The sequence below is a fragment of the Ursus maritimus genome (genome assembly GCF_017311325.1).
Source record: "Ursus maritimus isolate PB19 chromosome X unlocalized genomic scaffold, ASM1731132v1 scaffold_X1, whole genome shotgun sequence".
NCBI lineage: Eukaryota > Metazoa > Chordata > Mammalia > Carnivora > Ursidae > Ursus > Ursus maritimus.
In genome coordinates, this window is record NW_024423319.1 from 44,835,578 (window position 1) to 44,862,826 (window position 27,249).

Genomic DNA, 27,249 nt, shown 5'->3' on the forward strand with positions numbered 1-27,249 from the left:
CAGGGGGAAAGTACTGCAAATATCAGAGAAATGCCATCCATTTTTGCCCTTTGGACTTGGGAGCATAGGTGAAAACTCCCCTTAGTCCTTCCCAAGTACCTGATAAGAGTTGCATAGTAGGCAGCCCAACCCAGTTCTACACCTCATCTATTCCACTCAGCTGCCCTGTAAGGCAAGCATTATTCCCCATCTCACAGAAGAGATGGACTCTTAAAAGAAATGTATCTGTAATAAAGGGAGGGTTTATTCTTCCAGTTAAAACTGGGAAATTCAAGTTTGTTGAGCCAGTATTATACACCTGTACTATTTTTGGACTCCTTGAAAAATTGTTTTTGCTTCTAAAACTCCAGATAATAAAAGGAAAAAAGTCACATATTATCCAACTACAGAGAAACATGACCCAATGAACACCCTGAGACGTACGATTTCTGATACGAGGGGAGTAGTGTCATATAACATATACATATGCTTTTAAAGGAGACAATAATAAATGTACAGATTGTTTTTTAACTGCTTTATTAACTTTATACATTTTCATGCAATTGGGTGACTCTACTGTTGACAGAAACTTAGACTGGGTGCCAAGGCAATCTTCATTTGGAATCTGGTAACAGAGAACCCACTTGACACATGGAAATTACATAAGGTTCACAGCAAACGGATCAGTAAAGGCATATCAGGAAAATGCAAGGAAAAAGAAAACAGTGTGAATCACAGTATTAATCTCATGGAAAATGGCAGGAGTCAAGGCATAAGGCAAAATTCATCATGATGGTCATGGTGATTAGAGAGCTCCCCCATCAGGATACGCAGACAATTCCTCAGCTGCAGCTCCCTAAGTTTTCTCCTGATTTCTCTCATCTCCTCCATGAACATTTCCATATCATCTCCATCTCCACCCATCCCATCATTGGCCTGCCTATTGGGTATGGCCCATCGGAAATTAGGAGCAAGTCGGCGAGCCTGTCCCCGTCTATTATTTCCTGCAGGTTGGTGGCCTTCTCCCCCTCCCAAAGGGCGGTCTTCCTCTCCATTCTGCATGGGCTGCTCCATTTCTTCGTCTTCCTGGTGGATATTTGCCATGAGATTTTTTTTTCCTGGTTGTTTTTCTTTGAACACAAGTAAGACAAAGGCAAGGAGAGAGACTGGATGCTTCGTGCACTGACCAGCAGGATTCAGAGCTCTGATATCTAAGGTTTTATAAATTTTATTTTTTTTTCCCACCTTAGGAGCTTCAGGCGTCCTCTAGGGGGCCTCCGAATCGAGCCCCTCCCTCCAGCTCCCTCCTTTTCCCTCCCTCCCCCAAAGCCCACCATTTTTCCTTTCCCAGGATTCTTTCCCCGCGCTCCGCAGGCACCAAAATGGAGGATGGGGGGGCAGAGGGTGGGGGGCCGGGGATGGGGTAAATAGGAGGGGGTCTCAAACTGGGCTCTGCACCCATCCCCCACACTGTCCCCCGCACCGACCTGGGCCTATCCTTGCTGTCTCCTCCTTCTGCCGATTCTCGCCGTAAGTGCGCCGCTGCGACACTTGACACCTACACCGCAGACCTGCAGAGGGCCGGCGTGGAGGGAGCGGAGACTGTTGAGAAGCGCTTGGCGCCGACCGGCCACCACCTGGTCCCTTCCGGGTCCCGGGCCCCCCTGCCACCCCCCATCTGCATCTCCCGCCCTCACCCCTAGCCTCCCCCCGACCCTGCCCCGGAGGTACACCATTTTACTGTACGAACTCGGGGGTGATTTCCAATCGCTCTTAGTTGCTCTGCTGCCCTCCCGGGCGCCCCAGAACCCCCACCCCAGGGGGCCACTACTGATGTTCCCAAGAATGCCGGGTGTGGAGAAAGCTGGCCGGGACCCGCTGCGCTGATCTCCTGCGCGGGCCTCCGGGGCAGGCCGACCGCTGCCGCCCTGGCCCCGGCGCACGGGCCCCGGAGCCCTTACCTGCTCCTCTTGCCTCGGGCCCGATGCCAGCCCGCCAGGCGCAGGGCAGCGGGGAGCCGGGTACCCAGACGGGAATGACGACTGCACCGAAGGCTGCGTCGCTCTGCAGCTTCAGATCACGTGAGGGCCCCGCGTCACCAACGCGCTTGCCCCCCAACTCCAGCGGCTTGTGCGGTGGGAGTGCCCGCCCCCACCCCTGGCCTCACGCACACACGCAGGCAAACCCCTCCGCCTCTTTCTGCGCTCAGCCCCAGCGCGCACCGCCCTGTCACTCAGCTCGGTCCTCTCCAATTTGGGGGCCGACTAGTGCCTGACCTCCCTGCGGTTGGAGTTTACCCTTCTCTGGTTACCCGGGAGGGTCTGCAACACCCTCCACCCCTCCCACTCCCGCCCCGGCCTTGAGTTTGGCCTGTTCTGCTTTCTCTCCCCTTTTCGCTGGCCGCACCCCCTCTTTCCCCCACCCACCCTCAAGTGCACTGCAACCATTGCCACTGCGCCCCCTGAATTCAGATCCCCAGGAAATTTAGAATGAGGTCTGGGGTGGGGTGGGAGCAGGGGACTCGTCAGGCCAGGAGACAGAGTGAATTCTTCCAAAGAATTCTCTTTTATTTCCTTTTTTTAAAACAAAAATCAGCATCCCTCAAAAAATTAAAAATTGCGAGATTTCACTTTTGAAAGAAACGATTCATCTTGAGGGATGAAAGCCTCATTTTTTCATTATATTCACCTGTATCACACAGAAAATATTTTCTGAGTTCCACACAACATTAACATCCCTTTTGAAACATACTAGCAGGTTTCAAATTTCTATTTTGAAAAAAGAGGCATCTTTATGTTCACAGTTGGTATTTTCAAAATGATCTTTAAAGTGAATATTTAGGGAGATGTCCAACTGTCAGATATTAGCCATTTAATGTAAATTTGTGATGTTTTTTGATACCATAGTCTTTGGAGAAAAGGAGCCTTTTTTACTCCCTGCTTTCCTTTACAAACTTTCCAAACCACCCCTAAAAATATCTTCTTAGAATGATCAGAAGTATTCAATATGCAGAAGTTAGTTCCACAGACATCTGCCTTTTGATATAAATGTTTGAAAAAATATTAGAAATAAACAGGGGGTTATGATCTCACTTATATGTGGAATTTAAGAAACAAGGCAGAGGATCATAGGGGAAGAGAAGGGAAAATGAAACAAGACAAAACCAGAGAGGGAGACAAACCATAAGAGACGCTTAATCTTAGGAAACAAACCGAGGGTTGATGGAGGGGAGGGGGTGGGGGAATAGGGTAACTGGGTGATGGACACTGGGGAGGGTATGTATTGTAATGAGCACTGGGTATTATAGAAGACTGATGAATCACAAACCTGTACGCCTCAAACAAATAGTACATTATATGTTAACTAATTGAATTTGAATTTTAAAAAAAGAAATAAGCAGGGGGTATATGAGGCAACTAAACTCGAGACTGAAATTCACCTTGAGTGTAAATGTTCCTTTCTCCACCTTGAAGTAACTTAACAAATTTTATCACAGTTAGAAAACAGATGTCTTTAGGAAAGCAGCATTTATTATTTAAAAAAATTATTTAGTAGGTGTTGGTTGTGATAAAGGAAGCAAAAAAGTTACATGCACTGAGACAAGACAGGCTAGACAAATGTTTACTGCCCCTGGTTTTGGTTCCAAACTCCTGTGTAATCTCCTACTCTGTTAAAGTAGCTGGGACATGGAATAAAGGAGGAATATACACCTAGTGCATACATAGTTTGAGGTTTTTATGCTTTGGAGATGTTTTGATATATAGCTTGTGAAAAAATAAAATTCAACCAAGTAAATTTGAAGATTTCATTGGCTTGTTAAATGATCCATGAATCAGGAAGCATCCCATCTAGCAAGCAGAGGGGAGCTCCAATAGGCTACAGAAAAGGAAAGGTTTTGAAGGGCACGACAAGGAAGTCCTAAACAGAAAAAGAAGGATTATTTCACCTGAAGTCACCTTCATTTGGGGACAAATGGGTCTTAATACATGAATTACTTGATTTTACTTTGAAGAAATGAAGAGGGTCCATGTGACAGGTTTACCTTATTGGTGCTGACCAGAAAATTCCTGACTGACTGGTTAAAGGTTAAATTCCTAGGGGTTCAAAACTGCAGTTAGGTTAGGTATTAACTCTTGGTTTACTACTGACTGGGGCCTTAACCTAAGCGATGCCATTTGGGGCCTGTGGTTCTCTTTTTCACAAGTTCCAAAAGCTCAAATTACATAATCACCCCAAAATTGTCTTTTAAAGGAATAGTGATTCCTGGATTGTTTCACAGTTCACAACTCTTCATACAGATAGTTCTATTATTGACATTGGCTGAAAGGATGCTGATTGAAAGCGTGAGCTGTGGTATCAGACATGTCTGGGTTTGAATCATACCTGCTACTTATTTCAAGTGTGGCTTTGTATCAATTACTTATCAAGGTCTTTGTGCTTCCTGTGTGAACAGGGATTTTGTTAGAAGTAAATTATACATATCAAGTACTTACCATAGAACCTAATAAACCTTCAATAAAAGTTAACTTTTTTTTTTACCATTATTAGATGGTTTCTAACAAGATTTGAAGAGTAGGCAGAGCATAATTCTTTCCTTAGCTAAACCCTCTTACCTTAAAAATCCGTGAGGGCCCAAAACATATCTGCTTTATTCTACTTTGCATACCCAATGACTTAGAAAGTTCTTGTATGAAGTGGGTGATGAGTGAATATTTGTTGACTGAATGCATCCACTACTGAGACTAACTAGTTGCTTTTCATTCACGGGACTGTATTTAGAGCAATACAAAAAAGCTTTTATGAAAATTAGGAACTACCTAGAAAGAATCCCTTGAAAGTAGAAAACCACTGTGATGTAACTATTGAATATAAAGTTTAGCAAGAGTATTTTTGTTTCTCACAATGGCCAAATGCTTTGCTGTTGTCTTTTTCACCCATCTCAAATAAGTCTTTTGTTTGAAACTGCCAAATTTTCTTAGATAAAAATATACATTTTATATTTTTCCAGATCAGATACTATGCTATATAAGCAGTTGGTTGTAATGAAGTGATGTTTTAAAGACAGGTGAAAAATGCCCTGGAAATGTTATCTTTACTAACATGTTGTGAGCTGTTGATTGAGATCCTTTCTTGTCCTTGGAGTTATCTGAGGAGTTGGAGACAGGCAACCTGTTGAGAACAAAATTTAAAATTTCCCAAGGCTGAGTTAGAAAGACACAAGAGGGGCGCCTGGGTGGCTCAGTCGTTAAGCGTCTGCCTTCGGCTCAGGGTGGGATCCCGGAGTTCTGGGATCGAGCCCCACGTCAGGGTCTTCTGCTAGGAGCCTGCTTCTTCCTCTCCCACTCCCCCTGCTTGTGTTCCCTCTCTTGCTGGTTGTCTCTCTCTCTGTCAAATAAATAAAATAGAGCTTTAAAAAGAAAAGAAAGACACAAGAGTCTTAGTTTGGGACTCATGTGCCCCAAGGACAGAGAGAGAGAATGAACTAGTTTGGTGGCTCTTACCCCAAAGCGATAGAAAGGTGGTGTAGTACTGGGAAAGAGGAAACTAGGTTCGCATTTTAGGAAGTGCAGTGTTTGTGGGAAGAACCTATCCCCTGTCCGTATCTCCTATAATTATGATAGATGATGGCACTTGATTGGTTCCCTTCCCCAAAGCCAAGAGAGTGGGGTCCCAAAAAACTTGTACATCAAGTTTAGGGGTATCTACAAGATGGTAAGGTTTCCTTCTCATTCCTCTGCTGAGTATCTGCTTTACCACTGGGATTTTGAGCTACCTATAAGCTACAGGATCCTGGAAAGAACATTTTAGAGAGATGATGTGGTGGTACGGCCAGGTGGAAAAGGGCTAGGATTGAACCCCTACCTAAGTTCTCAATTCTGGAGAGGCATGAGAAATAAATCTTACCATGCCTATAGGCTCTGGAGTTGGAACTGGGGAGGGAAGTTATTGAGATGTGGGCTTATCAGAAACTGTTACAGAGCAGGGCAAAGAGACCTGTGAATCACAGGAGGAGCCACATGCAAGATATGGGCCAGTTTTCCAAGGTGCCAACAAAACCTAAGGGAACTGCTTGCGTGTTGAGTCCTTATCAGCAGTCTCCATAGAAATTAAACTTGAGCTTCCGTGGTGATTAATCACATAGGGACAGCAGTTACACTAGGTAGTCTGATAAAGAGTTGTTTCTGTATCCCTATCCTCCAAACTCTCAAACCATCTGAGTAAACACAATGAAGGAGGGTGTGATGGTTAATTTTATGTGTCAGCTAAGCCACAGGATGCCAATATCTCTGGTTAAATATTATTTATGGGTGTGTCTGTGAGGGTGTTTCTGGAAGAGGTTAGTATTTGAATTGGTGAACTGAGTAAAGCAGATGGCCCTCCCCAATGTGGGTGAGCATCATCTAATCCATTGAGGGCCTGAATAGAACAGAGAGGCAGAGGAATATTGAATTTGCTCTCTGTCTAAATGCTGAACTATGGCATTGATCTTCTTCTGCCCTTAGTATTCCTGGTTCTCAGGACTTCTAATTCAGACTGGCATCTACACATCAGCTCTCCAGATCTCAGGCCTTTGAACTACACCATTGCCTTTCCTGGCTGTCCAGCTTGCAGACAACACACTGTGGGACTTCACAGCCTCCATGATTGTGGGAGTCAAGACCTTATAATCAATGAATCAATCCATCCATCCATCTCTCTATCTATAGATATAAATGTAGATAGATAGATATAGAGTATATTGATATAGATCTCCTAGAGGGATGAGGAGGATTCTAAATTACCACTGAGATTCATATTTTAAAATACTTAGAACCAAATTTCTAACAGTCCAACAGAGACTATTTTAATAAGCAAAAGTGACTAACAAGTTGGGGAACAGGACCGAGTTATAAAGAAGCCCATTTCCCAGTAGAAAGATGGGGAGGGGCTTGACAGAAAGAGCACTATTGAGACAGCTACTGGGGGGAAAAACCTGTTGTGTAACTTTGCCTTAACTAGTTATCCCTTAATCAACCCGTGGAGATGTCAGATTAGTATCCCGTCAGAGGAAGCTCTTTGCTGAAATCTTTTTGCATGTCACCATGATATAGCTCACATGTATTTGGCTGGAAATGCACCCAGCTGGGTTATAGTTATTATCCCATTTTTCTCTCATTATCCCTTCCTGCGTGAATTCCAGCCTTGGGGTATGGTGGTCTGAGACCTGATGAACTCTGTCGGTGTGGGTATCTCTGTTCCAGCCAAGAATAGTTCTCTCTGTGTCTTCTTGATGCTTCATTGCTGCACTCTTATTCTCTTTTTCTCTAAATTTAAGCACGTATTAACAAATTAAAACTAAAGATTAAGAATATAGGGAATTATGCCTACTCTAACTTCCCTGTAAGTTATGACCATTATAACTTTGATGCCAATAAGTTTGAAGAATGGAGAATGGACCTGATGAAATTTTAAGGGTGTTCCTGTAAGAATTTGGAACATTTGAGAGATAATATATTTCATTCAAGAGATCTAATCTGAAATAATAACATAGCTATAAGGCTAAGATGTCTCAATATGAAAGCAACAAATATTCAACACCTCATTATCTATTAGAGAGCTTTTCTTTATTTCAGGGACTGCAGATGATATCTTGAGACACTAGAGACCCGTGGCCACTCGCTCCTGTTGTTTAAGACTCTGGTGGAAAAGAAATTCTGTTTCCTAAAGTGATTAACTGAGCTGGACTGTGTATGGGCCAAGAGAATTATCTTGGCCTTACCAGCTTCAGATTTTAGCAAGTACCATTCCTACTTTCCCGTAGACTTTGGGATGAACTTAGAGGAATATCAGGAAACTTACATATCAATGTTCATGACATGACTTTACCTGGCCTTACTGTTGCTAGTGCCATGTAAATTCCACTGATAATATAATTTTAGCACTTAGCAAGGTCTTAGTGCCCAGTAGGTCATTTTGGTTCAAGGATTGCAACTCACACGGTCACAGGTAACATATACGTGAGTGAAGCCTGCTGAGTCTGAATCTGGTTAAACTGGAGAGCACATGCTCTATCAAAATGGTACAGCCTCTTCTTACTTCTTGCCAATTATTGTTAGGAGGCGATTCAGGCCCAAGGTTGGCAAATATTCCTTCTCTTTTTCAATAGATGTAAGAAATACAAAAATGTATGTGATTCCCCCCCAAATGAACTGCTAAGTTAAAACTCTGCATTCGTTTTCTCACCTTTCCTCACACTTGCCCAATTCCATTTGGCTGACTTGATAACACATTGGCTTCATGACTGTGTGTGCCTATGGCTATCACTTGCAGCATGACGTGTAGCTCTTCCAAGTTTCTACTGATAGGTAACAACTCTCCCAAATTCACTGGTGTAAACTACAACTGATATTTATGCTCACAGATTCTGTGAGTCAGAAATTCAGAAAGTACATATCAGGGACTACTCCTCTCTGCTTCAGAACGTCTGCAGCCTCAGCTACCATGGCTTGGCTGAGGGTACCTTGAAAGGCTGCAGATGACTCAAACAGCTGGATCCTGGAACAGCTGAGACCGACATGGCTTAAGGACAGGTTCATTTGGGACTATCAACCAAAATTCCTGTATATAGCCTGCCCAACATGACCATCTCAGGGCTTTTAAAGCAAATCTTCCCTGTAAACAAGGTGGAAGCTATATGGCTTTTTATGATCTAACCTTGAAAGTCACATAGAATCAAATTCTATACTCCACTGGTCAAAATAATCATAAGTCCTCTTCTAAGATTCAAGGAGAGGGACTATAGATTCCAACTTTTCATGAAGGAGTGCAATTAATTTGTAGCCATGTTTTTTTTTCTTCTTTTCTTTTTTTTCCCATTTTTATGTTTTTATAGTAATTTTTTATTATGTTATGTTGGTCACCATACAGTACATCCCTAGCTTTTGATGTAATGTTCCATGATTCATTAGTTGTGTATAACACCCAGTGCACCATGCAATACGTGCCCTCCTTACTACCCATCACCGGCCTATCCCCATCCCCCATCCCCTCCCCTCTGAAGCCCTCAGTTTGTTTCGCAGAGTCCATAGTCTCTCATGGTTCATTCCCCCTTCTGATTACCCCCCTTCATTCTTCCCTTCCTTCTCCTACCAATCTTCCATAAATGAGTGAAACCATATGATAATTGTCTTTCTCTGCTTGACTCATTTTACTTAGCATAATCTCCTCCAGTCCTGTCCATGTTGCTGCAAATGTTGTGAAATCGTTCTTTTTGATGGCTGAGTAATATTCCATTGTATATATGGACCACATCTTCTTAATCCAGTCATCTGTTGAAGGGCATCTTGGCTCCTTCCACAATTTAGTTATTGCGGACAATGCTGGGTAGCCATGTTTTAAAACCATCGCACAGCTTACTGGTGTGTGCGTCTTACAGTCCCTTTTTTACCCTCCAGCTAGATAAGGTAGTCAATATGTTAAGTGATACTTGTTTGATTAAGTACAATCAAATTAACTATTAAGTACAAAATAATTTTTGGGTAGGACCTAGAATGGAATTTCCACAGCTTTGTTCCACCCGTATTTTTCCTACTTTAAGGATTTCTAATAAATTAAATTCTTTAAAGATTTTATTTATTTATTTGTCAGAGAGAGAGAGAGAGTTCGCAAGCAGGGGGAACTACAGGCAGAGGGAGAAACAGGCTCCCTGCCAAGCCTGGAGCCAAATGTGGGACTCGATCTCAGGACCCCAGGATCATTACCTGAGCCGAAGGTAGATGCTTAACCCACTGAGCCACCCAGGCATCCCCTTAGAAATTGATTTTTACTGGAAAAATGTTTAGGATGTCTGTCTACAATTATCCACCTGTGTAACTGATTGGTTACTGATGTGCAGAGTCATCAGAAAGGATTGGAAATACAATAAAATAAACTGCGAGGCCAAAAGAATGGATTAGCATGCTTATAGAACATCAGATTCTATAGTCATGTTTTCTATGCCTTTGCCTAATTTTGGATTTACAGAGTATGATTTATAGTATCACTAGCAGTCCTACACTTTCACAGATCATGTATTGTTAAAACTAGAACAACTTTGGGGCACCTGGGTGGCTCAGTCGGTTAAGCATCTGCCTTTGGCTCAGGTCATGATCCCGGGGTCCTGGGATGGAGTCCCACATCAGGCTTCTTGCTCAGTGGGGAGCCTGCTTCTCCCTCTGCCTGCCGCACCCCCTGCTTGTGCTCTTTCACTCTCTCTCTCTGACAAGTAAATAAGTAAAATCTTTTTTTAAAAAAGAAAATAAACAGCACTTATATAAATGCTGATGTATGCCTGGCATTGTGTGTGTGTGTATTATTGTATGTATATGTATATATACATATATATTATTGTATTATATTATACATATATTAAACATGTATAATATATACATGTATAATGTATAATAATATATATGTTAATATATATTATGTGTATATATTCATTATTGCATTTTATTTTCCCCCAAATCCTATAATATCCTAATATTATCCCCCATTTTACAAATAATAGAATTGCAGGACAAGCAAGGCTAAGCAACAGATAGGAAATGATAGAACAGGAATTCAGATTCATATAGTGTAGTTCCTATGTCCATGCTCTTAACCTCTACTCAGTTTCATTTATTAGTAAGTCCCAAATCTATATCTCATTCATTCTTTTATCCATCCATTGTTTAAGCCCTTTTCTGTGCTAAGCACTGCCTGCCCATTTCACATCTCAATCTCACTACCATATTTAGCAGTGATTCTAAGGACACAGGACTTTCCACTTAATAAAAATATAAGAACTATACTTTCAGTTCAACCATAATTTATTGAGCATCTACTACGTGCCAGGCAAGGCCCTGGAGATATAAAAGAGAACACAGCAGATATAGCTTTTATATTCTTCTGAAGTTCATGATTTAATGGGAAGAAACCAGAGGAAGAGTGTAGTAAGTACTGAAGGGACAGTTAGAGCACTTAAGAGGACTTAATCCATTTGCCAGCAAAATCTTCCAGGAAGAAGCAATGTGTAGAAAGTCGGTTTCTGGAATGACAGCAGTAGGAGCTCTGCCAATCTGCTCTCCAGTGAAACTGGTGCAAATTATAAAAACAAAACAAAACAATTTAAAGCCTCTGGAAATGGTCTTAAGGGCATACATCAAGTAGAGAAACATCTATTTAAGAAAATCTATTTAAAAATCCATAAGAAAGCCAATGTTCATAGCAGCATTGTCCACAATAGCCAAACTGTGAAAGGAGCTGAGATGCCCTTCAACAGACGAATGGATAAAGAAGATGTGGTCCATACATACAATGGAATATTACTCAGCCATCAAAAAGAACAATTACCCAACATTTGCAGCAACATGGACGGGACTGGAGATTATGCTAAGTGAAATAAGGCAAGCAGAGAAAGACAATTATCATATGGTTTCACTCATGTGTGGAACATAAGAAATAGCAAGAAGATTGGTAGGAGAAGGAAGAGAAGAATGAAAGGGGGGTAAACGGAAGGGGGAATGAACCATGAGAGACTGTGCACTCTGGGAAACAAACTGAGGGCTTCAGAGGGGACAGGGGTGGAGGGATGGGCTAGCCCGGTGAAGGGTAGTAAGGAGGGCCCATATTGCATGGAGCACTGGGTGTTATACGCAAACAATGAATCATGGAACGCTACATCAAAAACTAATGATGTACTGTATGGTGACATAACATAATAAAAAAAAAAAAGTGAGAGTCCGTGGTATTTGAATCTAGACCTCTCCCTACCTTCTCACTCCCAGGTTGGGGAGGAATAAACTGCATTCCTAACCACCAGCCAAAAACATAGAACATCCTCTCCTGCAGCTCCCAGCCATGGGTATTTCTTCCTGGGAAGAGGAGGACATCAGCATTTCTCATCCTGCCCCAACTATTGATATTGTAAGGTCAAGCTCCAGGTGAGTGCATTTGAGAGGTGAGTGCTCTCTTCTTCCAGCCAGCCCCCACTGACAGAATGGAGGCTGTCCTGTGAGTGTGACATCACTGAGAATACCAGGGCCCTGTTCCCTCTTGGCTTGGCTCATAAGGTATGGTTTCACACTATGAGAAGCAAACTGAGAGGACCTCAGGCTGCTGTTTCCTCCCTACCTCCAATGAGACATTAGCTCCTAAAGCATGAGTATCACTCTGAGAGAAGAGTGCCATTGTCCTCACCCCCAGATCCAGAGTCCAGACTCAGAGATTTTGCCTGGGAAAAGAAGAAAGCCACAAAGCATATAGGTTCTAACATTTCCTGTTGAAACTTACTTCATTTTCAACAGAGCATGGAGAAGTTCAAGCCACAAGATGCTCTAAAAACAGTGATGGTTGTGGTGGAGGCAACTGGGAAGTGATTAATACATTCAGTGAAAATACAAGTTAACTGTAAGATGGCTAGATTATTTTAAAGATCCAGGAAAGGAGATGGCTGGAAGGAGTCCTCTTCCTTGGGTTGGAAAAAATATCAAGTACTGACCTTTGAAACAGCCCAAATTTGATTGAATTAATCTGCGGAACAATTGATGCCCAAGGACATTATTGAAAATAATAGATTAATCAATCAGCAATTAGAGGAGCCTAACGTCTGGGTATGGTCAGGGCTGTGGCCTTCATAAGTGCTTCTCAGTTCCCCACCCCACTCTTACTTAAGTGAGACAGGATGGCTAGAGGGGCTTGGAGTTGGGATGTTTCCCTTCGTCCAGGTCAGCTGGTCTCTGATAAAATTCTAGTAGGTTAGGCTTGGTGAAAGTTTCTCTTGAGTGAAAGCCTTCTTAAGACTAGGATGTTCCAGGGGCGCCTGGGTGGCACAGCGGTTAAGCGTCTGCCTTCGGCTCAGGGCGTGATCCCGGCGTTGTGGGATCGAGCCCCACATCAGGCTCCTCCGCTATGAGCCTGCTTCTTCCTCTCCCACTCCCCCTGCTTGTATTCCCTCTCTCGCTGGCTGTCTCTATCTCTGTCAAATAAATAAATAAAATCTTTTAAAAAAAAGACTAGAATGTTCCAGATGTATTTAAAAACAGTTACTTTTCCCCTCTCCCTGCCAGAAACATGAGGGGGTTTTTTCTAGAGTATTCACGGTGAGACCCTCATAGGGATCCTGGAGGTAAAGCTCATAAAAGTGTGGGAACATCCCCTAAGACTGGGCCTATCTGGAGTTTTAACTCTCAGATTTGTCCCCATTGAACTTCTGGCAATTTGTCAATTGTAGTTTAGGTTTATCTACCTCCATACTGGTTTCCTGGAGAAGTTTCTGTTCATGAAGTTTGCTCCAGCAAATTGTGATTCTCTGTATCTGCCTGTCTGTCTCTTCTTTTTTGAAGCAGTGATTTGCTTGGTGGCCTCAATTCTCTAATGGATCTAAGAAGAGTTGTTGATTTTCAGTTTGTTCAGTGTTTTACTTGTTGTTAGGGTGGAGGGATGGCTTCCAGGTTCTTTACATACCAAACCAAAAACCAGAAGCAAGAGGGACATTTTATAATGATAAGAGTCAGTCCATAAGGAATATATAACAACAATTACAAACACCAAAATACATGAAGCAAAAACTGGCAAAAATGAAGGGAGAAGTAGATAATTCAACAGTAATAGTTGGGAGACTTTAATACCCCCTTTTAATAATAAATAGACAAAATAGGCAGAAGATCAACCGGGAAATAAAAGACTTGAGGGGGCGCCTGGGTAGCGCAGTCGTTGGGCGTCTGCCTTCGGCTCAGGGCGTGATCCTGGCGTTGCGGGATCGAGTCCCACATCGGGCTCCTCGGCTGGGAGCCTGCTTCTTCCTCTCCCTCTCCCCTGCTGTGTTCCCTCTCTCGCTGGCTGTCTCTCTGTCACATAAATAAATAAAATCTTAAAAAAAAAAAAAAAGACTTGAGGACACTATGCACTAATTAGACCTAATAAATATGTAGAGTATCCCACCCAACAACAGCAGAATGCACCTTCTTTTGAGTACACATGGAATATTATCATGGTAGACTATGTGATAGTCCATAAAACAAACCTCAAATAAATTTAAGGCTTAGAAATAATGCAAGATATATTATTTGACCACAGTGGAATAATATTTCATATCCATAACAGAAAAAATTAGGAAACTCATTAATATCTGGAAATTAAGCGAAACACTCTTAAATGGACAGTGCATCAAAGAACAAATCAAAAAGGAAATCCTTTTTGGCAGGTAGAAAATACTTTGAAATGAATGAAAATGAAACACAACATATGACATACCAAAACTTATGGAATGGAACTTCGGTATCTTAAGATACAATATACCAAAACTTATGGGATGGAGATAAACCTATACCTAGAGGTAAATGTATATCTTCAAGTGTCTATATTAAAAAAGAAGAAGATCGCAAATCAATATCCTAACTTTCCACTTTAAGACACTTGATAAAAAAGTGAACTAAATATAAAGCAAGCAGAAGATAGGATAATAATAAGTAGAGCATAAGTTAATGAGATGGAAAATGGAAAGAGTAGAAAAAACTAGTGAACCAAAGCTGGTTCTTTGATGAAATCAACAATATTGACAAATCTTTAGCTATATTGATGGGGAGGGGAGAGAGAAAAAGAGAGAACTCAATTTGATAGAAATGAAAGAAGGGGTCATTACTACTGACCTTATGGATATGAAAAAGAATTATAAAGGAATAATATGAAATACTGTATGACATTACATTAGATCACTTAGGTGAATTGGACAAATTACCCAAAAAGCACAAACTGCCAAAACTATCTCAAGAAAAAAATAGACAATCTGAAAAGAACTATAACAAGAGATGGAATTAGTAGTAGTAGTAGTAGTAGTAGTAGTAGTAGTAGTAGTAGTAGTAATGCCTGCAAAGTAAACTGTAATAAACTGCCCGCAAAGTAAAGTGTAAGTCCACATGGCTTCACTGCTGAATTCTACCAAACATTTAAAGAAGAATCTTTCACAGACTCTTCCAAAAAATAGAAAATGGGAGAACACTCCTCCTCTCATTTTATGAGACCAGTATTACCCTAATACCAAAACCAAAAAAAGATATTGCAAGAAAAAACTATAGACCAGAATCTCTTAAAAACACGGATGCAAAAATCCCCAACAAAATACTAGGAAAACAAACCTGGCAACATATAAAAACAATTATACATCATGACTATGTGGGATTTCTCCCAGAATGCAAGATGGGTTTAACATCCCCAAATCAGAAACTTCCTCAACATGAGATAGGGCATTACCAAAAAAAACCCCAGCTGATATCACACTTAGTGCTGAAATACTGGATGCCTTACCCCTATGATCAGGAGCAAGACAAAGATGTGTGTTCTCACCACTTCCTTTCAACATTGCACTGAAGGTTCTAGCCAGGGCAATTAGGCAAGAAAAAGAAATAAAAGGCATCCAGATTGAAAAATAAGAAGTAGAACTATATTTATAGATGACACGATCTTGTACACAGAAAGTTTTATGGGATCCGCCGATACAGTAATAGAATAAACAACTTTAGCATGGTTACAGGATGCAAGATCAATATACAAAACTTAATTGCATTTCTTTTTTTTAAGATTTATTTATTTATTTGTCAGAGAGAGAGAGAGCACAAGCAGGGGAAGCAGCAGGCAGAGGGAGAAGCAGGCTCCCTGCTGAGCAAGGAGCCCGATGTGGGACTCCATCCTAGCACCCCAGGATCGTGACCTGAGCCGAAGGCAGCCACTTAATGGACTGAGCCACCCAGGTGTCGCTCAATTACATTTCTGTACACTAGTAATGAACAATCTGAAAAGGAAATTAAGAAAGCAATTCTATTTATAATAGCAACAAAAGAATAAAATACTTAGAAATAAATTTAATAAGGGAAGTACAAAATTTATACTCTGAATACTGCAAAATATTATTGAAAGAAATTAAAGAAGATGGGGCACTTGGCTGACTCAGTAGGAAGAGCATGCAACTCTTGATCTTGGGGTTGGGAGTTCGAGCCCCATGTTGGGTGTAGCGATTACTAAAAAAATAAAATAGAATAAACCTTGGGATGTCTGGCTGGCTCAGTCATTAGAGCATGCAACTCTTGATCTCAGGGCCATGAGTTCAAGCCCCACATTGGTCATACATCTTACATAAAAAAAAGAAAAAGAAGAAACAATTAAATGGAAAAAAGAATCTCATGTTCATGAATTGCAAAATTTAATATTGTTAAAGTGGAAATACTCCCCAAATTGATCTACAGATTCAGTGCAATCCCCTTCAGAATCCCATCTGATTTCTTTGTAGAAACTGATGGAATGATTCTAAAATGCATATGGCATTGCAAGGGACTCTAAATAGCCAAAATAATCTTGGAAAAGAATAAAGTACATCAACTCACATTTCCTGGTTTTGAAACTTACTACAAAGCAATAGTAATCAAGATAGTGTGATACTGGCACGAGATAGACATATAAGTCATTGGAATTGAATCAAGAGTCCAGAAATAAAACCATGTGTCAGCTGACTTTCAATAAAGGTACCAAGACCATCCAATGGAAAAAATCGTCCTTTCACAAATAGTGCTACAACTAGATAGCGACTAGCAACTAATATTAGATCTCTACCTTACACCATATTAAAAAATTAACTAAAAATAAATCAGAGACCTAAATGTAAAAACTAAAATAATACAACCATTAGAAAAAAAAGCATGGGGGGGGTGCCTGTGTGGCTCAGCCAGTTAAGCGTCTGCCTTCAGTTCAGCTCATGATCCCAGGGTCCTTGCTCCGTGGGGAGCCTGCTTCTCCCTCTCTGCCTGCTGCTCCCCCCACTTGTGTGCGCTCTCTCTCTTTGTGTCAAATAAATAAATAAAAATCTTAAAGTAAAGAAAAAAGCATAGGGGTAAATCTTCATGACCTTTGATATGACAAAGCGTTCTTAGATATGATACCAAAAACATGACCAACAAAAGAAAAACTACATTGAACTTCATCAAAACTAAAATCTTTTGAGCATCAAAGTGCACCCTCAGGAATGTGAAAAGACAACTTGCAAAATGGGAGAAAAATATGTACAAATCGTATATCTGATAAGGAACTTGATAAAAACCTGATAAAAACTTACAGCTCAATAATAAAAAGGCAGATATCCCAATTTAAAAATGGCTAAAGGATTTGAATACACATTTCTCCAAGTAAGATATGCAAGTGGCCAATAAGCACAGGAAGAGATGCTCAACATCATCAGTCAACAGGGAAATGCAAATCAAAACCACATTGAGATACCATTTCACCTCTCTTAAAATGGCTAGAATCAAAAAGTCCGATAATAAAAAAGTGTTGCTAGGGATATGGGGAAACTGGAAATCTTACGCACTGCTGATGGGAATATCAAATGGTCAGCCAGTTTAGAAAACAGTATGGCCGTTCCTGAAACAATTACGCGTGGAGTTACTGTATGACTCAGCAATTCAATTCCTAGATAACTACCCAAGAGAAATAAGAACATGTGTCCTCACAAAACCTGTTCATAGTAACACTATTCATAATAAGCAAAAGATGGAAATAGCCCAAATATCCATCAATGGATTAACGGTTAAACAAAATGTGACATATCCATTCAATAGAATATTGTTCTGCCATAAAAAGAAAGAAGACATACTTGCTACACTATCGATGAACCTTGAAAATATATGCTAAGTGAAAGAAGCCAATCACAGACACCACATTTTATATGAGCACACTCTTATGAGATGTCCAAGATAGGAAAATCCGTCGAGACAGAAAGATTAGTGTTTGGTTAGACCTGGAGGGATAGAGGCATGGGGGAGGAGTCATAGCTAAGGGTATGGTGTTTGGTTTTGACTTGAAAATGCTCTAAAATCGACTATGGTGATAGTTACATATAACCAAATATAGTAAAAACCACTGAATTGTACATTTTAAGTGGGTGAGTTGTATGGTATGTGACTTGCAGCTCAATAAAGCTGTTATAAAAAAAGAAGTAACATCTGGTCTGAGATGGATGAGTAGGGGTTATCCACGCTAAGTGTGTGAAGAGTGATTGAGAGAATGTTTCAGTCAGGGAGAACTGTGGGAACCAAGATCAGGACTCAAAAGGGCATGGAACTTTGAAGAAATAATAGGAATTCTTTAAGCACGATGTTGTTGTTGTTACTATTTATTAAATATCAACTGTTGCAGAGTAGAGATTAGAAGCAAGGGCTTTGACCTCAGGCAGGCATTTCATTTACTAGCTGGGTGACCTTGGTCAAGACACTTAATTTCTCTTGGCTTCACTTTCCTTTTTTATTAAATAGTAGGCTAATGACTGGTGCAGTCACTCTGGAAAACAGTATGGAGGTTCCCCTAAAAGTTTAAAAACAGAACTACCCTATGACCCAGCAATTACACTACTAGGTATTTATCCAAAGGATACAAAAATACTAATTCAAAGGACCCCAATGTTTATAGCAGCCCTATCAACAATAACCAAATTATGGAAAGAACCCAAATGTATGTCTACTGATGAATGAATAAAGAAGGTGTGGTATATGTATACAAGGGAATATTATTCAGCCATCAAAAAGAATGAAATCTTGCCATTTGCAATGACATAGACGGAACTAGAGTGTATTATGCTAAGCAAAATAAGTCAATCAGAGAAAGACAAATACCATATGATTTCACTCATACCTAGAATTTAAGAAACAAAACAGATGAACATAGGGGAAAGGAAGGAAAAGTAAAATAAGATAAAAAACAGAGAGGGAGGCAAACCATAAGAGACTTTTAAATATAGGGGAGCCTGGATGGCTCAGTCGGTTAAGTGCCCAACTCTTGATTTCAGCTCAAGTCATGATCTCAGGGTCCTGGGATCACGCCCTGTGTCGGGGTCTGCACTCAACACAGAGTCTGCTGGAGAATCTCTCTCTCTCCCTCTCTCTCTGTTCCTCCCCCCTGAGCTCTCTCTCTAAAATAAATAAATAAAATATATATTTTTTAAAAAAGAGACTCTTAAATATAGAGAACAAACAGGGTTGCTGGAGGGAAGGTGGGGGGGATGGGCTAAATGGGTCATGGGCGTTAAGGAGGGCACTTGGGATGAGCACTTGGGATGAGCACTTGGGATGAGTCACTAAATTCTACTCCTGAAACCAATACTACACTCTATGTTAACTAACTTGAATTTAAATAAAATCTTAGAAGAGAAAAAGTAGTAGGCTGATGATACAACATCTGGAAAAGGACTCAGAGTTCATGGAAGGGAAAAAGGACTCTGTAAGTCCAAGAAAATATTTTGACAGTTACAAAGCAAGGATAATAGAATTATCCATTAGGAGAAAATTTTAAACATAATTATTTCTTAAATAACCAGATAGCAGAAGGTGTGTTGAGATATCAAAATGCCACTTAAAAAGACATGATCATTCCCTTTAGTGAGCTAAAGGGCTTCGTCTTCATATTTGTGGGGATGGGTATGTGTGCGTGTGTACATATTTTTATACTGTCCCTCCTGTCCTTCATTTCTCTTTTAATCATGGCTGGTAAATGTGTAGTACATATGGATCTACCTTATTCCTTTAAAGATTCCTTACCTACACTATACTGAAAATATTGGCAGGGGGTACAGGCAACATAGTTGAACAGACATTTCTCAAAGTAAAATGTAAACATGGCCAGTAAGTACACAAAAAGATGCTCCATACCCAACTAAATTATCCATCCAATGGTTCAGGTGTTTTTGCTAAGGCTCTTGCAAAATGCTGGTGTCAGAGTATCAAATAACTGCTTTCGGACACTGTTATGAGAGGCCCCACCCTCCATCAACCCTTACCCTACCTTGAACTTTCCTTGTAGAGGGAACAGAGCAGATTTTCTCTTGCCTTTTGCCTTTTCCTTTTATAGAGGTGTGGTGATTATGTGTGTGTGGGAACTGAGGCTGTTTTCTTTTCTTCTTCTTTTATTTTTTTAAAGATTTTATTTATTTATTTGAGGAGGAGAGAGAGAGACTGAGAGAGAGAGCGCGTGCGCATACATGAGCAGGGGGAAGGAGAAGCAGACTCCCCACTGAGCAGGGAGCCCGATGTAGGGCTCGATCCCAGGACCCTGGGATCCTGACCTGAGCTGAAGGCAGCCGTTTAACGGACTGAGCCACCCAGGCACCCCAAGGCTGGTTTTCAAGCACACACTCTCCTGCCAGTTTCTCAGTGAAAAATTTTGCATAAGATTACTCCTGTCATTAGCGTCCTCGTAAATCATCTTGCTCCTCTCCTTTTATTTTGTGCATCATGGCAGCTATGTCTTATTGTAACTTTAAAGTTCCTCATAGGCTATTTACTTTTAGTTTCTTAGTTGTTCTTTTCAGTTAATTAGGATTCATTAAAAATCCTATGTATTAAGTAAAAATTAGAAAGTTACAAATGCCCTGTTTACACTCTACCGTATAATGCATTATCTGCTTTATCTAACTTGGAATTGCAAATCCAAATTTGTGCTGTTAGGAAAGGTTACCATTCACATTAAGATTTTATTGCACAGAGAAAACTGTTACTGGGAGTCAATCCACCTTGGATCCTGATTACCCCTGCACATTTTTATTGCGTATACAAAGCATGTAAGACCCTGAGCACTCGTTATGCAGGCGGCAGGCCATGTCTCAGAGCTGTTTGCAACAAGCACTTAGACGAATGAGGCAACATCTTTCCCTGGATACAGAGCAGGCTTGCTTCTGTTTACCGTGAAAGCAATGAATTCTCCAAACACAGGGTTTCTTTCCTGTTACATAATGCACTGCATGTGCAGACATCCATAAAAGGGCCTGTGTCACCCCATAGGACTTGAGGATTGTGGAGAACTAATACAAATCAATATGAAGCTCGGGCTATGGCTCTTGCCATGAGTAATAATGTCCTTTGACCTGGGATTCTAGTGTCTTCTGCCAGTATCCATTAACCAGTAGCAGGTTAACTTGTTAAATTTTAAGTAGGGTAAAATCTCAGGTCACATAATTCTTGACAGGTGTTTCCAGATATTATCCCTCAATCAGGTATGCTAGTGCAGTGTTTCCCACTAGGATGATTTTTGCTTTGTCCATGTACCGCCTGTGCTCTGAGTATTGTGTTCTACTTCATGTCTGTCTTCAAACTGACTCGCTGACTTAGTTTGAATACTTTTTTGAAAAGGAAACTTTATACCATGCTACATCTATACTATCATCATTTGCCTGAAACAGAGTATTCATTAATGCACATTCAAATAAACACATGAATATCACAATGTGATATATTTGGGTGCTATCTAAAATCATTCCCACCCACCACCAGGCCCTCTACTTTAACCCCAAGCTGATTGCATCCGCAGGGGTCATGGCTGGGACAGACTATCACAACCAGTGTGTTTAGTTAGTCAATTTTGAGGTCTTATCTTCTTCCTTATAAAAAGTTCTCATCAAGCCCCCTCGTGAAGGAAAAAAGGGAGAAACTAAGGCTAGTGCTCTGACCTGCTCCAGGGACAGTCGTCATCTTCCAGGTAAGTCTATCCAGGACAGCCAGGCCATCAGCTGAGGAGTCTAGTGCCTACTTCAATCCGAAGCAGAGAAACCAAAGTCAGACACACCCTGGAGAGGAGTGTGGCTTGGACGAGCCCTTCTGTATCCTGCCTGAGTAACACCCCTCGGAGCACCCAGGGATTGGATTCATCCTGTCTTATAAAACTGGCAGTGAGCCCCTGGAAGCTTATCTCACTCCAGTCAGAATCCAGCCCGACCAGCATCCATCAGGCTGTTGCGACCTTGAAGAATAGTCTGGAGTCATGAATTGCCCCAAAAAAGAGTATCACAGAGGAAAAATAAAATAACACACAACTGGAAAAGCAATGAGCCATATATATATATACACATACATACATACATATATAGTTATGTAGATTTGGATGTAGATATACACACACAGTCTTACATAGCATTCTCACATTTCCAGTTAAGGATGGCAGTATCCCCAAATCTGACTTAACCTCCCTTGAAAATTTACACAGGTCTAGAGGCATCTGTTGAACTGGTGAGGAGGGCCTGCCACCAGTCTTCTGGGAGAGATCACTCACCCTAAGGAAACAGAAGATAAAACCATAATCTTTAGACTCAAAGAGAAGCAATTCTGACTAAAGCATAATGTCTGTTACTCAGACTTGTCTTCTGGTCCAATCCCCAAACTGACACATTGTTGTCAGAGTCTTATGGGGGAAGTTCGGGCCTGTGGTTAAAATTCCCCAAACTGTCAAGATATCTATAAGATATCATGACCCAAGTTGCCCTGCATAACTATCTCTCTAAACTGAAGAAATGGGCATTCTCCCCACTTCTGTAGGTCAGTCTGAGCATTCAGCCAACTGAGGTTCTGAAGAAATATGTTGGGCTTCACTGTTTGAGAATTCCAGAACATCATCAGCAGATAGGTGGGGGCCTGGATGAAGGCCCAGAACTACCCAATACGTATGATAATATGGAGAGGAGAAGAAAGGGAGGTGGGGCAGGCACAGCAGGAAAGGAACATAAAGGGCGCACCCACATAACAGGTGCCTGGATTTATTCTTAAGCACAAGTGAGAACTACTTTCTCCATCGTTCTAAATAGCTGATACAAAGCCCTTGGAAGTTGGGATCCTATATGGGCCAGTGGGGAAAAAACCCTGTTAAAATAGAGCTCAAAGTCATTACCTTATTTGGTCCTCACATGATCCCTTAGAGATTATTATCTCTATTTTACGGATGAGAAAACATATAAAATGTATTCTTCTAGCTAAGTGGTCTGGTGGTAACTTGGAATTCACATTTGCTTCTAAAATTCTGTCAACAAATATTAAATGCGCCCAATGCCTTTAGAAATAAATTAAGTGCTGTAGATTACTCCTTTTTTGTCATAAAACTTTTATTACTTTAACAATAATGTGTGTACGTTCTAGGAATAAGGAAAAATACAAATAAGCAGAATAAAAAAATTACTCATAATCCTACCACTGACTACACTTTTTGTCTTTCATCCTTCACACATTTTTTCTGTGTATATATGTAATATACAAATGTATTCTTCCTTTCAAAAATATGATATTCACATATTACTTAGTAACCTTTTTTCATTTTATATCCTGTCAGGAACCTCTTTTTGTACAAATGAGTAAAGCTCTCCTATTAAAAGACAGAGACTTGTATATTGGCTCAAAATATGATAAACAATGAGATGCAGATTAACAAGAGATGCATCTAAAATCACTAATAGCAACAAGTTAAAAGTAGAAAGATGGACAAAGGTATATCAGGAAAATGCAAATCAAAAGAAAGCTATATGACAGTGTTAAGATCAGAAAAAATTAAAATCAAGGCAAACTACATTAGATAGGGGTAAGGATGGCTGCGGTTAACCTTCCAACGCATGACTATAAGTTTGTTTCTTACTCTCCGTATCTCATCTATTTCATTCACTTCTCTAAACATATCTTCCTTGCTTAAATGCCTGTTGTGTATATCTTCTTTAAATTCCTGGAGAGACCGAATCAGCCTTTCTCTAAAAGTTCCTTCTGTTTTTTCCTCCTCCTCTGGCTCCTCTTCCTCCTCTTCCTCCTCTGGCTTTTCCTCAGGCTTTGGCTCTTCCTCAAGCTTTGGTTCACTCTCATTTTCTGGTTTTTCTTCAATGTTTTGACAGGGTTTCATCTTGCGAGTCTCTCTTTCTTCCTTCTTTCCTTTTCTCTTCCTTTCTTTTTTCCTGATTTATTCCTCTTTGAATACAATGACTTCTAGGAAGCAAGGTGACCGTAAGTCAAAGGCTTGGGGAATGGACCAGTGCTCTGGACAGAGGTCTCAGCATTTACTTTCTCTGATTCAGGGCTATCATTAAATTTATCTGCCACTTGGGAGACTTAATCAGCAATCAGGGCTTCCCTGAGCCTGCGGCTCTAACCTCCGCTTTCCACCTCCTTACCTCTCTCTTGTCCCTCCCTCCAGCCTTTTTCAAGGCCCTCCCCAACCATTTCCCCGCACAAGGCAAAACACAAGACCCTCCTAGAACAGAATAGGTCGGGAGAACGCGCGGGGGTGGGGGGAGGAAGAGTGGGGCCCACAACCTCTGTCCTGCCCTCGCCCCCTTCCACCCGGGGGTCTTTAAAATTTCCTCTCACCTACCTGTACCTATCCGATCTGTTTCTTCCTTCCCTTTTCTAGCCTTGCGTAGCGCTAGGAACGACAGACCTGAAGACCTGCGGACAAACGGGAAACGGGAAGCGAAGAGGGAGGGTTGGAGAAGGGGGGAGGGTTGGAGAAGGGGGGAGGGTGGGGGAGGGGCGAGCCCTTGGTGGGCCCACCCGCACCATGTACCTTTCTCCTCATTAAGGTATTTGGTTATGAAAACTTTCCCACCTTCTGTCTCTCCCACTCCTCCCCCCCGCCCCACAGTGCAAGCTAGCTCGAATTTCCCATCAGACAGGGAGTAGGAAAAACAGATTATTTCCAAACTACCTTTAAGACTGAAGCGGGGGTTGGGGGGAGGGTAGGTCTTGGGAAAGCGGTCTGAAGTGGCAGAGGATGATTATTTTTAAATTATCACAGGTCTCCTTGCCCTTCTCCCTGGACCCCTAGTCTCTTTCCCAAGGATCATCGTTTCCTGCAGAGTTGGAGGAGGGAGGTGGAGGGATGGTTTTAACCAGGGCTCCCTCTCAAGTCTCTGCCCTAGGCCACTCCCAGCCTAGAAATCCCCAGGCAGCACCTATTTTGACACCAACCTGCAAAATCCGACAAGTTGACTCCTTCTCTTTCCCCCGGCGTCAGGCTCCGCCGTCTGCGCTGCTAAAGGAAACCTGGTACCCAGACGGGAACAAGGACCAGACTAGCAGGACTTCTGCACACGTCGACTCCTGGTCACGTGAGATCTACGTCACCAGTGAGCTCGGGTCCCCAATCTCCACTCCCACCAAAAGCGCGGCAGAAGTGGGCCCGCCTATGCCCCCTCCCCCCGTATACATCTGGCTTGTCATTCTTTGTTGTTGTTGCCTATCCCGGAGGGCAAAATGTTATTCGCCTTTCTCTGACTACTAGGGAGGGGCTGCATCTTTTTTCCGGAGCTACTCAACTTTTCTACTTCTTTTCAGAATTGTCACGTCGGTGCCTTCAGCTCCCAGATTTAAGAACTCCTCCATCCATCGCCCCTCCCCCAGACTCCATTTCATCTGCAGTCTGGTCCCTGGCCCTTGTGAACAGGGTTGGTTTGGCAGCGGGTTGTAAAAAAAAAGGGGGGGGGGAGCCTGGGACAAGAGTGACATTTTAAAATTTTGTTTTCACTTGATTCTTAATATTTGTATATTTTTTAAACAAAAGTAACATTTTTTTAATAGTCGGAAAAGACAAAGACAAAATTACTTTAGTTAAGTGACTTAATACACGTAGAGTCCTGAGAATAGTTCCTGGCCTATTGTAAGTGCTCTAAAAATGCAAGCTATTATTATAATTATATTAGGATTTCATTTGGGGAGAATGATACAAAACTTAAAAAAAAAAAGAAAGTAGTATTTAACTCCAGAGCCCTGACGGTGGTATTTGCCACGAAGCTGTGCCACCTGCAGAATCAAGTGTCAGGTACACATTATGATCCCAAGTTTCCTCATCCGAAAGGGAATGATAACATACACCTCTTAGAACTGACTTCTGGGAATTCTAAATGATAACCTGGCTCCAAGCTCTTGGCTCATATCATCTTCAACAGATAGTGATTAGCTTTCAGCCTCACTTGAGTCTTTAGTATAAGTCACAAATTTGCCAATAAAAATTACATTGCTCTCAGAGGCAACATTTAAAAAATAACAGGAGGAGACATACATGTATTTTTGTTTTGTGTAAGTTTGGATGCCCCTTTGTGAGGCAGAATAAAGAGCTCAATAGATTATGTAGAAAGAAAAAAACCCTCACCCCATGTTGTTTTATTTCACTTGCTCTTCTGTCACATTTTTCTATCTTCTGGAAAGCATGTGTATTTGAGTACCAGGAAACCCAAGATATAATGGTTTGGGTCTGCCAAACAGAACACTGGTGTGACAGGATATGTTAGTCCCAGTGCCAGACCCAGATTCTGTGACCCTTAGTAAGTTACTCTCCCTGTACTGGCCTTACCTCCAAAACAGGAGAGCACAGGCAAGCTCTCAGAACTTTAGAAAGAAGCTTGTGATTAGTAAAACATTTCAATATATTGCCCATAGGAAAACTGAAACATCCTGAATGGCAACTGCTTTCCTTCGGCTTGTTAAAAATAGTTCCAGAAATCCTTAGAACATCCTGAAAAGGGAAAGATGCTTTACTGCCATCATTTCATTTTATACTCTCAACAACCCAACGGCAAGGAAGATTTTTGCATTTCTATCTTATATAATTCATTTCCATTATATATACATATATATACATTTCCTATACTAAACAAGGAATTTAAGCAATATGGCCAAAGACATTATCTCCTTACACCTGAGCAGAAAAGGCCTCACTCAGCCCGAGGCCCCACTTTTTAGAGGGTCAACAACTGGCCCTTTTCTGGATGCCTTCTTTCCCAGGGGGTGAAGAGTCAGTGGGGCAAGAAGATGTGTTTACTTGGAGCCTTCATTTATTTCCTTCTAGACCGCACTCTAGACACCTAAGACCCTAGAATATCCTGCCCAAAAGACCTGGAGCCCAAATGCAAGACCGGCTTGTGCCTCTTCTCTAAGTGTATCCTGAGAGCGGTGGGCCACATTCCCTATGGGTTCACACTAAAGGTAGAATCGATGAGATAGCTGAAAAGGTAGGATGTCCTTCACAAGAGGCTATTTGGAGAAATCTAAAGGAAAGAGTGGATGGCCAGGCCAACAGGGACTAAGAGAAGTCAATGACCATTTAGCCCCAAATAGAGAAAGCTTCGAGCAGGAAAAAAACCAAACAAACCTTGACCTGAGCCTCAGAGGGTGGGCAGGATCTAGATGGAGGTGGGCAGGAAAGAAGAGCAATCAGACTGAACCTAGGCCCTGTGGCCTTACCATCACCCTGGCCTGTGTCATGCTGCCTTGCTGGGTAAAAGTCCACTTGCTCCTCCTTAGGGGGAGTTTAAGTCTATTGCCGGTGGCTATCTTCTGAAAGTAGGTTCGATGTAAGGACTTTCTGACATGTTCTGCACTTACCCCCAAGGATTTTCTCACTTATTTCCAGATCATGGAAACTGAATTGGTCAACCTTTCTGGACAGGACACACTTAAGCAATTGTTCAGTATTTGAAATATGCATTCCCTTGAGCCT

At 41.5% G+C, this 27,249-nt stretch overlaps 2 protein-coding genes across 4 annotated transcripts; both read right to left on the bottom strand.

Annotated features, from left to right (window-relative positions):
- Positions 1-503: 503 nt before the first annotated feature.
- Positions 504-2,066, bottom strand: BEX3 (brain expressed X-linked 3). 3 transcript variants are annotated; one of them, XM_040645638.1, is made up of 3 exons: positions 1,941-2,066; positions 1,467-1,550; positions 504-1,190 (listed from the first exon to the last, which is right to left on the bottom strand). In XM_040645638.1, the coding sequence occupies exon 3, from the start codon at positions 1,081-1,083 to the stop codon at positions 745-747; it is 339 nt and encodes a 112-aa protein (XP_040501572.1). In that variant the 5' UTR covers positions 1,084-1,190; positions 1,467-1,550; positions 1,941-2,066; the 3' UTR covers positions 504-744. The 3 variants fall into 3 exon arrangements, with proteins under 3 accessions (XP_040501572.1, XP_040501635.1, XP_040501494.1); XM_040645701.1 differs by having other exon boundaries at positions 504-1,109; positions 1,941-2,065; XM_040645560.1 differs by lacking the exon at positions 1,941-2,066 and having other exon boundaries at positions 504-1,065; positions 1,467-1,554.
- Positions 2,067-22,853: 20,787 nt separating this feature from the next.
- On the bottom strand, positions 22,854-24,851 carry TCEAL9 (transcription elongation factor A like 9). Its single transcript, XM_040645771.1, has 3 exons — positions 24,723-24,851; positions 24,127-24,200; positions 22,854-23,741 (listed from the first exon to the last, which is right to left on the bottom strand). Exon 3 carries the CDS (start codon positions 23,656-23,658, stop codon positions 23,335-23,337), a length of 324 nt encoding a protein of 107 aa, XP_040501705.1. The 5' UTR covers positions 23,659-23,741; positions 24,127-24,200; positions 24,723-24,851; the 3' UTR covers positions 22,854-23,334.
- Positions 24,852-27,249: the final 2,398 nt, after the last annotated feature.